Source organism: Macadamia integrifolia, chromosome 6 (assembly GCF_013358625.1).
Source record: "Macadamia integrifolia cultivar HAES 741 chromosome 6, SCU_Mint_v3, whole genome shotgun sequence".
Classification (NCBI taxonomy): domain Eukaryota; kingdom Viridiplantae; phylum Streptophyta; class Magnoliopsida; order Proteales; family Proteaceae; genus Macadamia; species Macadamia integrifolia.
In genome coordinates this window covers 14393879-14405537 of record NC_056562.1, presented here as the reverse complement: position 1 = coordinate 14405537, position 11659 = coordinate 14393879, and the positions used below count along the sequence as shown (strand labels likewise).

The 11659-nt window shown below is 41.0% G+C and overlaps 1 protein-coding gene across 2 annotated transcripts in view; it reads right to left on the bottom strand.

Annotated features, from left to right (window-relative positions):
* The window catches only part of LOC122081775 (protein MODIFYING WALL LIGNIN-2), a 62391-nt gene extending 55204 nt beyond the window's left edge, over positions 1–7187 (bottom strand). Inside the window, exon 1 of one of the 2 annotated variants that reach the window (XM_042649039.1) lies at positions 6981–7187. In XM_042649039.1, the coding sequence (XP_042504973.1) occupies positions 6981–7076 (96 nt within the window). In that variant the 5' untranslated portion in view covers positions 7077–7187. The remainder of the gene's footprint in view (positions 1–6980) is intronic. The other variant, XM_042649040.1, reaches the window with a different exon arrangement.
* Positions 7188–11659: the final 4472 nt, after the last annotated feature.

Genomic DNA, 11659 nt, shown 5'->3' with positions numbered 1-11659 from the left:
TAATTGCGTGGCTTGCGTCTTTAAATTCTTAGATGACGAATGGTTAGGACGTTATTTTAGATACATATGTTTAGGACGGTAATTAGAATTAGATCACAACCATTAATCGGTTCACTTTCGCATTATTAAAAGAAATAAAAAAATAAAGTGGCTGCTCTCCCTGTGTTCGACCCGTAGCTACACTGATCCGTACGCTTGCGGTTACATTTTAAATCTCAAACAATTGCCCATACGACTTATCGTATTTATGTTTTGACGTAGTCATAAGCACATTACATGTCTTAAGGTCAGCACTGCTCATCATGAGGGATATAGAGTGCTAGATTTGGTGTAATTAGATTGTTTAGGATACCCCAAATTATTTGTGAGTGAAGTGCTATATTGGTTAGACGGAAGCTTAATATGGCACTCCTACATTCGCACTATCTCGTTAGGTCGCACGCTCCATTTCCTATATTATGAGACACCTATGATAGAGAGACTTCTACAATGGACAATCGAGTATGTCCGCCCTGTGTGGGCGAGTGGGAGATGTTAATTAATTTGGGTCGGACTAGGTCCTAACCCGGTTCTTCGTGGATCGCTCACTTGGGGTAATCATAGACCCACTAGAATTAAAAACCCTAGCTGGCTAATTCTTTATAAATAAGAGGGTTTTGGCCACAAAGCAGATTAAGGTTTCTAATCTAATCTCAAGAGCTCTCTCTCTCCCCCTAATCTCTTCTTGCCCAATTGAAAGTGTGTGTCTCCAAGGATCTCCATTGCAATCCTTGGATTTGGAGGGAGGAATACTGTCCAGTGAGATCACCGCAATCCTTTGCTCATCGTTGTTCGTGCGGATCGACGCGTAGCACAACCAGATCCATTCCGCTACATGGAAAGCTACATCGAGGTAATCCCTGTTCCTCTATTTGTCTTTCCATTTTTACAAGTAGGAATCATGATTAAAAAAAAATCTGCAACAGGAGCTGGTGGAAGGACTCAGATAGCAGTTTTAAGGCTTGTTGGGATTAAAAACTCAGGTTATGGGTCGCCCCCGCATCCACAAATCTCAGCCTTTCAACTGAGTTCCAACAAATTTACCCAACCCAAGATTACAACCAACAAGAAGAGAAAAGGTAAGAACAGAAAGAAGCGAAGAAGAACAAGGAAGAAGTAGGAAATAAAACATAGAAGGGTATAAGAGGAAGGAACAAACACTAAAACAGAAACAAGGCAACCACAGGGTAGAATGGAGACCAACTCAATACTGCAACTATTCCCAGAACAGAATGGAGATCAACTCGATACTGTTGGAAGCAGTGAAATCGCAGACCATATTGCAGTACCACATGTGACAGAATAATAAAGACAGTATAAAATTAATTATAGATAAGAAAACATCATCTGCCAGTGATAAAACAGTAGTAAGCCATATGAAGAAACACAGATACCAGAAAACCCTAGTTCTACGTTGATAATCAACTAGGGTTCTTCAGCAAAAAAAAGAGCAGCAAAGGTTTCAGAAACAAAGGGCAATAATAGCTGGCTGTACATCACAATGAAGAACCCTAAAAGAGAGTCAAAAGAGCAGAGAGAAGGGACAATTGCAGCCTGCCGATCAAACAGGCTCTGATACCATGTACAAAATAGGAACAAGTAATGATCAGTGTAGCACAGAAGAAAAGGAGAACAAGATGAAGAAAAGTTCGTCCATACAGCTAGACTAGATTAGTCTAACCATTACAGCAGCATGTTTATTTATAGGGAAAATGTGGGGGAGTGTGGCCCCTCCGCCCAAACACATGGTGGGGGCAAAACTACCGGCCCATCCCCCATGAAAGGGAAAATGACTTACATGGAAGCTTCCTTGTGCGCTACTATTGGCCCTCGCACAAGCACAAGAACCATACTCCCCCACAGGACACACTTCCCTTTATTTATAACAGAAAATCTGCATTATTACAGGTAAGGACAATAACGGAATAACCCTAGTAGCAACTGAGGATAACACTCATGAAGAACTACAAATTACCCCCTGACTAGAAAGTGAAAAAGAAACTATAACAACTAAGTCACTTTTCATTTTTAATGCTTTCAAATTTAAACCTATGTCAAGGTCTCACATGTTGCCAAGTGTTTAGAAGCATAGGAGAATGACAATTTAACAGAAATATATCAGAGGGAAGATAGAGAAAGAGAGAGAGAGAGAGAGAAAGTAATGCAAAATAGGCTTCCGAAACCCTAGTTTTGGTTGCTATGGACCAACCAAAATGAACTAAAGCTCAATTTTAAGGTCTAGTGGCAACTCTGTAAATTTCAAAACTTGGTAGGACCCCTTTTGTTAAGAAAACAGAAATTCAGGATAGAATGGTAAATGACCTTACTGAAAATTTCAGGAAAGATAGGGGTAAACAGAAACAATTAAAGGAATAATAAGGGCTTTTCAGGTATTTTAAACAATAGTGGAGAATAAACAGAATTAAATCAAAATGCAAGGGCTTTTGCATAATTTTAACAGACTCTGTCCTTATTTGCAATCTCCAAATTCTAAGTCACCTTCAACCTCGCAACAAGAACAGAAAGGGCAGTAGTCCTGAATCTGTTTCAAATGCTCTCTCATATGACCACCAAGCAACCTGAACAATTTCAGATGTTGAATTGCAACCTACAACCCTATTGAATGCATGTCATAACAGTCCCAACAGATTACAGAAGAAAATATTATTTAATTCTGCAACTGGTTCTAGCAGAAGAGGAAGAACCAAATTAGGTCACAAACTTCTCTCATAACAGAAGAAGTCTTAGGGAGCAAGGTTCTAAGATTTTGATTACCTAGGGAAGAGTACAGTCCGCCCAAAATTTTAGACCAAACGGATTGACCATTAGTGAGATCGATCAATTATTTCTCTGATCAGTTTGGTTGACAGTTGCAAGAAAAGGAGAAATAAAGAGAATAATACTAAGAAAGGAAGAAGATTTTTTTTTTTTTTTTTTTTTTGGGGGTGAATAATAAATTCATTACCGAGGAAGAAGGGGGAGGGAATATACAAGGGGCCTAAGGGAAAGAAAATAAAAAACGGGGCAACATGCCCACTATAGCAAGGGAGGGGGGACTACAAGATGGAAAGGGGGAGACCCAAGGGGACAATGGTGAGCTTGTTCCGAGGAATCCCTAACAGGCTTGTGGGGAAGCATGCAAAGCTTAGAACTAACATCAAATAGATGGCATTCTAAATCATGTCAAAAGAGCGGGAGTTGGATGTCCATCTACGACGATTTCATTCCATCCAATTGTGGTTGATGGCGGCGCAGAAGGTGAGATTTACAGCAGTGTCACAAATAGAAAAGTACATCATATCGACCCAAATTCACTCCCTATGAAGGGGAAGAACTCTTCTTCTACCAGGCCAACAAGTACTGAGGACTCTTTTCCAGATGGAAGAAGAGAAGGGACAGCAGAAAAGAGGTGGTCAAGGTTATATGAAGAGTGGTTAGAGATGCCTGTTTGAGATTCAAATATTTGGATATAAGCTGGAGCAAAGACTAAAAACAGAGCATTTTGTCTGGCCTCCAGAGAATTCATTTCAGTTCAAAGTGGTGCTGCCAACTGGGCATGTTTGAGATTCAAATATTTAGAGATGCCTGTTTGAGATTCAAATATTTGGATATAAGCTGGAGCAAAGACTAAAAACAGAGCATTTTGTCTGGCCTCTGGGGAATCATTTCCGTTCGAAGTGGTGCTGCCAATTGGGCATGTATGGCAGCCAAGAGACAACAGATTTCATAGCTCTGACTCTGATAGAGCTCTCTCAGATGATCAATTTGTTTGTGAATTTATCATAGAGGACCACCTTGGTCAAGCAGTTGGGACTATTGATGCCCAAACTAACCCCACTTCAATTATTATCCATGAGCTGCAAGGGGTTGAAACAAGCAAGAAACAGAGGGATTACTCACCTAAGGGTATTGGTTCATTCAAGATATGAAATAGCTTGTGTCTACATAAAATTACTCTGCCATCGTGCTCTAGCGGTCTGAAGTCTGAGCTAGAGAGACTAACCTACCTATTTGTTAATAGTACATATGAAATTATGAAAAAGTTCCTCGAGAGATCAATCGAGCTGCTGATTTTTGTCCAAGCTTGGTCAAGGTGAGAAAGAATTATTAATGGGACCATATGAGCTGCTTGGTGACCTAGTTAAATTATAATCAGATGATGCACGGTAACATGATTGTCCAGTTGTAAATGTCTATATGTCGTCCTTCTATTATTGTTGGAATGTGTCAACGATAGGAGTGTCCCCATAATGGAATGAGTCCTAGTATAAGTGAGTTAGGGGTTTGTCCCAACATTTCCAAGTTAGATTAGGTTGCTTTATGTCCTTGATTATTAGTAGGAGTTAGTTTCCTAGTCTAGGTTAGTTTCGTATTCAGATTACAAATGTATTTTTATGTTAAATAAAGGCACAACCAACAATAGATCTCAATAGTCTGAGTCTATCTGGGGCAAGTTTAGCAACTTCTCCATCGTCTCTCCCTTCTCCTTTCTTCTTCTTTGATTCTGGTTCTAAAATCTCAACAATCATACATATGTTGCCATTCTTCAAAACAAGATAGGTTGCAAAGGCATCATAGATGATGAAGATTAGCCACACCTGGCAAGCCTTAAAGATATTATGGGGACTGAATCTTTTGTGAATGGCTGACTACATAGAATATTTTTCTAATAATGGTTTTGAAAAAAAAAAAAATGGACATGATGAATCTGCAAAAAATATCCTGGTTTTCCATATCCTGCATGACATCCTCTGTTCTTCAGACCTGTCCAACTGATTGACCTAGCCCCATTAACTTTGTGTTTCAGAGTAACCTCTCCAATGTCTATTCAAATATCCTTATAAGTGTCAACTTCTTTACAAACTTGATCCTTCAGGACCCATTCTTAATGAAGTTGGAAATCTTCAACGATTTACAATGGTAGATATGATGAAGCTAGTCCCCTGAGCTAAAAACCATTTCTGTCAACCAGTAATCATACATTAGCTTAAATATTTAGTAACTGTTGCCTTTCCTTTCTGCCATATTGGCAGATACAAATGTTCCAGAAAGTACCAAATTAGATTAAATATCATCTGACAACACCAGTAAAGGAATCGTATAAACAAAAACATTGTTTCTCATACTTCCGTTCGCAAACATCATTGAGCAGCCTTGCATTTCATGTAGTGAACATTATATATAAAATTGTTTCTGTTCTCATGGGATTTACTGATATATTCATTAAAGGCACCACAATCTAATAACTCAAGCTAGGAATCTATCCCAAAGAATTCACCTGATTATTTACCAATGACTTAAAAAGATAAATATTAACTTATCCATAAGAATTTCAGTCAGTCTCTGCACAGCATAAAACCATGGCACTGGCAGCATAATCTGATGATTCAAGCAGTTAATCTTGCTTCTGAAGAACAGACAAGCAATACAGCAGTGGTTCAAACTGAAATATCAACTCAACTCTGATCATCCAAGCTGACTCTGCAAACCAGAAATTGCTTGCATAAAGAGCAACCCTATTGAAAAAATGAAAAACTGTTCTTCAATTGGATGTTGTACTTCTGACTTCCTCCCAATTCCCTTGTTACCATATAAAAAGGCATCTGAAATAATAACTGCAACTAACAGATTTATTTTCCAAGTACATTGAAAACTTAATTCAACTAGCTCCTCAAAACTTAATTGACCATTTCCTATACCAAATAATAATAAATAAGGGGGACTATGATAGAGCCAAAGGAAGGCCATATTTGTTTCTATTTTCATTACTGAGATTTCCTAATCTGTTATCTGAGAGAGAAGACCCACACCAACAGCAGCAGCAATAACACAATAAATAAACCCTACCAAAACCCTCCAAAAATCCCACTTCAGTCCACAAAGAAAAAAGCAAGCCTGGTGCCCATAATCAACCAAACCTCCACTGAAAAAAAAATAATCCATAGGGAATAACCTCAACATCGTCAATTACATAGCATTCTTATCTTAAATGGGGTCATGAGTTTGATATTCATTTGAACTAATTCCTTGCCCCCCACCCAAACTGAGCTGAAAATTAAATAACCATCAGTTTCTCCATTAAAACGCCATCAGTTTTACTGTTGTCCCACCGACCTGAGTGAAAAAAAAAAAGCTTCCATAATTGTAGATTGTTGTGCACTTGTGCTAATAATACTGGAACCAAATAGCATGTGCCAACTGCCAAGTAATATTAGTTTATGTTGCCACAGAATCATTGCAAATTAATTTCATTCAAGAAATGTTAAGCAATGGCTTAATTTCTACAAAATATAAAAACTCAAAATTTGAAGCCCGGTCGGACTACGTGCATAGGAAAAGAACTGATTCCTGGAATCTGGCCAGAGAATATGTGAATTAAAAACAAAAACTAAACGCAGAATGTGAGAGAAAAATTCTGAACCTAGGAATCCAATCCACAAAACCAAGGCAATCAAAATAATAGTATAGGCATTGCAGAAAGATGATAGATTGAATCATCCAATGATCTAAGAAATAAATTGGAAACAGAGGCATGACATGAAAGATGAAAATAAAAAAATAAAAAATGACCCATCTGAAATATTTAGCTAAAACGATTAAATAAGACAACAGGCTGAAAACCAACACCCATAAAGGACATAAGGGGGAAAAGATCAAGTACAGAGATAGCAAGTAACCATATTTTTCACTCGTTAGTGTCATGAAAATCAACATTTTCTCAAGACCAAGAAGACAAAAAAGGAATTAAGGACACAGAACCACAACTTACATACCACTTAAAAAGGTAGCTGGAAAGGGTCATTGTGATGGTGTGCAAACAATGCTAAGACTAACGGGAAAATACTAATGTAAATGACCAAATAAATCCTTTTAAAGAAACTCATTTAAGCAGATAAACTAATTCTACTGTAATCTACCCAAAAGAAGCTCTAGAGCAGTACCTTGATTCTTGTACCCTCTGCTGCAAAACCCAAAGCAGCTGCTAGGACTCCTAGAAAACCCACAGCAACACAGACCCGTAGAACCTTTCTTTCCATCTCTTGTCTGCAGCCCAGGCAACCTTTCCTCTTCCTTTCCTAAATTTGCTTCAGGTGCTTAATGGTGCTGCCCGTACTGTGTTCAAGAAGCTTTTCTTCCGGGAATAATGAAAATAAAGATAGGAAAAGTTTTTAAAGCCATGAGGTTGATGGCAAGAATGGAATTTCAACACACAATGGGTATTTTTTCAATTATGAGTCACAATTGTAAGAAATAATCATTGGTTCATGATAACTTGCACACTAAGTAGTTAATTATGTAAATTCACGATAACTTACCCACATCATCAAATTGGGCGGATGAGCGAAAAAGTGTCTCCGAAGCAATAAAATTTTCATAGATAGCGCTAAACTCTTTTTGATTTTCGTAGGAATCCAACTTATTAATTTAATTGATTGCACACCTGGGCCTGGGTCTGGGTCAGCGGTTGGCACCGCTCAAGTGGGAGCGTGTCCAGGGAATAGGTCAATGGATCCATTCCCTTGTAGGTGCACCGGTGTTGTCAAGCACCAATTTCCTCCCCCCCCCCTTGCCCCACTGGGCGCCGACCTCCCCTTCGGACCACCATAGTGGTGGGTCCAATCTGGCACAAAAAAAAAAATGAACTTATTAATTGAAGTATGAAAATCGAGAGTCCAACCTTTTGGGAAGACTGGGTATTTATAGCTGAAGGTGCCAATCATCGAGTGAGAGTCTCGCATTGGTAACTTCCTAATGTTGGTAGGAGTTTGAATATAACAAGAGTTGTAATGAGAAAGGGAATATGGAGAACATCCCAACCATGGGAACTCCTCGTAGTGGCCATATCTCGGGGGATATAGTGAGATATCCTTCCTTGGAAGGTTTGTTACTTTGTCAAGAGTCCTTTCCATAGTAGGATTAGTTCGTATCTTGTAGCTCACATGCTAGGCTTGGTAAGCCCTTTTTTTTAGTATATTTTGGCGAGGAAAACCCATTGGAATGTTAGGCCGAACGACATGAGTCGAGTGGCCTGATTGCCAAGCTACTTATCCAGAGTGATGGTTTGTACGTGCCACTCTGTTCAGCTAGTGAATACTCGAACCTGCCATTCGGTCAAGGAACTAATGCAATCAGACCTTAGTGATTTGGATAGTCGAGCGGTAGAACATTCATGTAATGCCCTCCCTACACTGGTGCTTGCTTAGCCGTTCGGCTGCTAAAGTCCCTTTGGTTTGGCCGGTCCGTTTCTAGTCTAGGCGTCTGCTTTAGACTGGATGGATGACCTTGTTGGGCTCAGCTACCCAGGCCGTTCTCCAGGACTAGCATATTCTGGGGCTTGCTACCTGCTCGATCTTGTTTTGACACACCTCTGATGGTTGTATATTTTTATCATAACAGTTAGCCCCCCACTCCTACTGACCTACTTGTAGGCAGTGGGAGTGTTCGGGTCATTTGGTGGTCAACATGGCTCTCTTTCTGTTGTGGTCAAGTGCTAGGCTTGGTTGAAAGGGTAATTGCCTCAAGGGCTCGGCCTTTCACCCTCACAACCTCTCTCCAGTTTATTAATGCGTCGCAGCCTTTTCTAAGAAGTGTGCCAATAGGGTGGCAGCTTTTATGATTGGAAAGATGCCTTGTCGATGTACTAATGAATGGGGAGTTGCCACGTCAACATTTATGCTGCCAACCTGGTGCTAGGGGGAAATCGACATGCTCAATTGGTCCGGTTCGTATCATTGTTGATTTCCGACTGCTTATTCAACTCTATGAAACTGAATTCTTCTTATAAGACTATCTACTGGAATCCTTTCCTATGATAGGTGTCTTTTCATTAGTTTAGCATTAAATTCCTACGCTTTTAGGAGGGTGAGAAGCATCATTTTAAGATCTTCCCTGTTCATCTTCCTCATTCCTTCATCCTTGCCACTTCGAGTGCTTGCTGCTTCATCGCCTTCTTTTCCTGTTGTCCATGGCTTCTTTGGGCTTCCCTTCTCCAGGGTTGCCGCTATCGTTGTTGCTGTTGCTTTTTCTCCATTTGTTGGGGATTTTCTCGTTTCCTATTAAGTTTCTTCTTTTTTTACTCTTCCATTCATTTCCTTTGTTTTTTTTCTTCATTTCCATAGTTTACTCTTCCATTCATTTCCTTTGTTTTTTTTCTTCATTTCCATAGTCAAAGGTCTTTAACAAAAGACCCGAAGGTTGAAGTTGGGGCAGTCCCTGCTTCTGAAAAGGAGACTCCTATGCCCTCCGCTTTTGCATTGCTAGGTATCTCCCAATACGTAGTGTTGGTTCTGATACCGCATCAGCTCCGAACATGGTGCTTATAGGGACGGGCCCTACCTCCACTCCTGTCGGTTCAGGGTTTGAAGCCCTCTAAGGGAAGAGGGCCTTGCTAGGGTCCTATTCCATTACCATGTACCTGACTCGGTGGTTCTGCGGGTTCCACTGGATAGTGAATTCTCCTTGCACCATTAGCATATGAGGTGTGCTTATATCAGGAGTTCTTTAGGGCTGGACTCCATTTCCCAATCCATCCGCTCATTCGAGAGGTCTTCGCATACTTTAGAATCAGTCCTTCTCAGCTTCAGTCGAACGGTTGACGCAATTTGCGCTGGTTTTGTGGCCTTGTTGACAGACTTGATCTTTTCAATGTCTTGCCACTTTTTGCCTATTTTTATTTGAACTCACTTGATGGTCAACAGGGTTGGTATGCTTTGAGCTGACGCTTGGGGATTAGAGTTGTGGAAGGAAACCCTTCCTTTATTAAAGGATGGAAAACCATATACTATTCTACATCTGGGTTTGAGGGGTTGCTGATCAGAAACAATTGGTAGGATCCAGGTATTGCTTTCTTGAACGTCTGCCCTATTCTCACGATACTGGACGAACGGTTTTTTTGGGTGTTGATGGACTCAGGTTGGATCATCAAAACTGTTGAGCTAGGTGATGACGGGTTTCTTGCTCAGCACGGATTGAGTTTAGGTGATCTCTCAGGAGCTTTCCTTTTATTTGTTTCTTGTGTGCTAACTAGAATGCTTGGACTACAGTGTCACTCAACCATTGCTCGATTCAAGCGACCTTCAACATCTATGACACCCAGAGCCATAGGGGAGAGACATCAAGGGGGGAAACAAAGAGAGGCAGAAATAGAAGGCATTGATCGCCCCCTAGAGAGACGACGAAAGAATAGAAGGGTTGAGGTTCCCCAGGATCCACTTGCTTCTCGACCTACAAAGGCAGAGGTTTCCGCTTCTCCCGAGAGTGTTGCCAACCCATCGGTTGCTCACGCTAGATCGGTGGGGCAGGTCGTTCAGCTGACACCCTCTAAGACTTGCGCAAGAAGTGACCTTCCTCACGGTGGCTCTTCGCCTTCTACCCAAGTATGTGTAGTTGAGGGATCTTCCAAGGAATCGGCCTATTTGTCCTAGCGACGCTTCATATAGCGCGAAGGGTTCATAGCTCATGAGATTGTGTAAATAGAGGTAGTTGAGGCCAGGAGCTACTATGTGGCCCTGGACGATCAGAATTGACTAGGAATTGTGTCCTTTAATGAATGCTCAATTTTTTTGGATGACTTTGGTGCCGAATTTTGGACTCGCACATGTCGGTTTCTAGAGATCGCTTTCTCTTGCATGACATGCCCATGTGTGTTTTATTTCGGAATGGGAGGGAACCCTTGCTCGAGTGAGTGTTTATCTTTCATCGCCTCCCCCCTCTCCTCCTTTTTTTTACGAAATATATATACGCGTATATTTTTACTTTAATGTGTGCAAGTCTCTTTATATGCCACGTAGGCATATGACCGAGTGGAGAGGTTGTTGGATCAAGTTGAAGGGTTTCGTGCTTCAATCGCAACCAAGGATGAGGAGATCACCTCCCTAACCTAGTGGTTAAGAATTTTAACAGTTGAGAACGATTCCCATTCCACTAGCCGGAATGACTGTCGATCCTTAAAGCCCAGGTTTTTATGGTCGTGGAAGCTCATAGAGTCGAACAATCTCGTCGTTTGGAAAGGGAGAAGGAACTGCTTGGTCATCTCTTCAACATTCGGGCGGATTTGGATTCCGCTCAGGTGTAGACACCCAATTTTGTCACCCACCCAGGCTGTCACACCCCGTTCGCACAGAACCGGGCCAGTGATCGGGTTAACACCGGTTAACCCAAACCTGCCAGGATAGACAGATACAGTATTCCACCACAACATACACACAACTAATAAAAGTTTATCAGATCAGCGGAAGACTTGGTTTACCTTTGAATATTCCCGTAATACTTGATACCCGAATTGTGATACAATAGTATATACATGTGGGCCCGAAGGCATGATATTTACACAATAAAAGTACAATTCACATATCAAGTACATAAAGGAAACCATCTAAAAATCAGAGTACACAGCTCGGCTCGGTATCAAAGCCTAGAGCTCAGCTCGGCCTCAAAAGTGGAGCTCAACTCGGCATCAGAACTACGGTCTCGCAGCACAACTCTAGCACGAGCAATCAGTGCCGTGCCCTAACTCCTCAGGGGCCCACCAGTCCTCTTCAGGGAACTCAACCGTGGGACCCGACCCGTGCTCTTCAGATGGATGACCTGCAAAATCATCTAAAAAGAGGTGCACATGTGG